General features: G+C 46.8%; 1 protein-coding gene across 1 annotated transcript; it reads right to left on the bottom strand.

Annotated features, from left to right (window-relative positions):
* Positions 1-903: 903 nt before the first annotated feature.
* On the bottom strand, positions 904-1524 carry LOC126143514 (DNA ligase 1-like; the record flags this gene model as incomplete). The annotated part of the gene is made up of 2 exons (XM_049915429.1): positions 904-1197; positions 1411-1524. Coding segments are annotated over 2 exons (408 nt in total), but the record flags the coding sequence as incomplete, so codon positions are not given.
* Between the last annotated feature and the right edge of the window lie 590 nt (positions 1525-2114).

The following is a 2114-nucleotide window of genomic DNA, read 5'->3' as shown; positions in this document are numbered from 1 at the left end:
CCGTGCCCGAATCTCGTCCGAGACAAAGCGAAATGAAACATTACTGTTTCGATACAGTTAGTCCGTTCCAAGCACAAGTGGACTGAAACAGCGTTATTTTGAAACAACGATACAGTTTCTGTGGCTGGCTCGAGATCGAATCAGTTCCCGTTATCCGACACAGAGCGGAATGAAACACCACTGTTTCGAAACACTGAAACAGTTCCACGTATCGATACACTGTTCCGAAACATAGAAACAGTAGCCAAGTCTAGTCATTATACATAACGAGATGAAAATATTCGACTAAGAACCTTAATATCAAAATAATGAATAGCATTTTTGTGGAGAAGTATCCTGAACAGGTTTCCTATTTGTTGAACATTATTTTTGGAAGAACGGTTCACACTGGTACTTAAAAGTCCACAAATTGCTATTTCCTGTAAATGTAAAGCTGTAGCAATAAACTTAAGTCCATTAGTAGTAGTAGTAGTAGTAGTAGTAGTAGCAGCAGCAGCAGCAGCAGCAGCAGCAGCGTATACGGTCCATACGAGGAGACCAAAAACGTTCCCAAGCAAAATGGACCCCCCAGGGGGTCCACAACTCTTTTGTGGATACGTGCGTAGCGAGCACGGGACCCCGAGCTAATATGGCCTTCCTTCCTTTCCGGGCTGCATACCTTCCCTTTCCGCATCCTTCCCCATCCCGCATCTTCGCCCCTCCTCCCCTCACCTCTGGCTCTTTGCTTCCCTTTCTCCCCATCTGGGAGTATGGTTTGTGCCTATGTCCGGAGACGGACGCTCGAAACTGTTCCAACTTCCTTGCTTTCTCCACTTGCAAGTCTTCGTCCTTCCTCTGTCCTTTCCTTTTCCTTTCCTCTTCTCTTTGCCCTTTTCTCCGCTGTGGCGTTTGAGACCCCTCTTCTTTCCTTTCCTCTTCTTTCCTTTCCTCTTCTTTCCTTTCCTCTTCTTTCCTTTCCTCTTCTTTCCTTTCCTCTTCTTTCCTTTCCTCTTCTTTCCTTTCCTCTTCTTTCCTTTCCTCTTCTTTCCTTTCCTCTTCTTTCCTTTCCTCTTCTTTCCTTTCCTCTTCTTTCCTTTCCTCTTCTTTCCTTTCCTCTTCTTTCCTTTCCTCTTCTTTCCTTTCCTCTTCTTTCCTTTCCTCTTCTTTCCTTTCCTCTTCTTTCCTTTCCTCTTCTTTCCTTTCCTCTTCTTTCCTTTCCTCTTCTTTCCTTTCCTCTTCTTTCCTTTCCTCTTCTTTCCTTTCCTCTTCTTTCCTTTCCTCTTCTTTCCTTTCCTCTTCTTTCCTTTCCTCTTCTTTCCTTTCCTCTTCTTTCCTTTCCTCTTCTTTCCTTTCCTCTTCTTTCCTTTCCTCTTCTTTCCTTTCCTCTTCTTTCCTTTCCTCTTCTTTCCTTTCCTCTTCTTTCCTTTCCTCTTCTTTCCTTTCCTCTTCTTTCCTTTCCTCTTCTTTCCTTTCCTCTTCTTTCCTTTCCTCTTCTTTCCTTTCCTCTTCTTTCCTTTCCTCTTCTTTCCTTTCCTCTTCTCTTTTTTCCTCCCTGTGCGTGTCTGAAGGCCGACCCACGCACCTCCATGCGTAGCCGGTGACGGGGTAACGCGTAATTCCCCGCCCCGGGTAGACAGGTAGGACACGTACGTACCCCCTGGTAACGGCCAGACCCAGGGAGGGGTGGTAACCCGAGCTGATACCTTCCGAAAGTGCCGATTGGTCCCTCCGTCCGTTTGTCGGGAGGTGTGACCTGAGGTGTGAACAATCACCTAAGGTGGGAGTGCCCTCAGTGAGGGCCCCCACAAGGGAGGAGCGCGCCATTGGAGACGCCGGTAATCATGGAGGATTCTTCCGCAATGGTTTCTTCACCTTCCACTATGTCTGCTCACAAACGTAAGTTCACTGAGTCTCAGCCACAGACGGTTCTTCCATCGTTGCCACAGTTCCTTGTTGTTTCTCAGTCCGACGAAGGTCACGACTTCTCCACGGTCAACCCTTTCATTATTCAGAAAGGTGTCGACGCAATTGCAGGTCCTGTAAAGTCTTGTTCCAGATTACGGAATAGCACCCTGTTGTTAGAAACACACAGTGCCTTCAGGCACAAAAATTGCTGCGTACTTCTCTGCTCCACA

The sequence above is a fragment of the Schistocerca cancellata genome, unplaced genomic scaffold, assembly GCF_023864275.1.
Source record: "Schistocerca cancellata isolate TAMUIC-IGC-003103 unplaced genomic scaffold, iqSchCanc2.1 HiC_scaffold_817, whole genome shotgun sequence".
In the NCBI taxonomy this organism is placed as follows: Eukaryota; Metazoa; Arthropoda; class Insecta; order Orthoptera; family Acrididae; genus Schistocerca; species Schistocerca cancellata.
The sequence above is the reverse complement of the archived record's forward strand: the minus strand, read 5'-3'. Positions and strand labels throughout refer to the sequence as shown.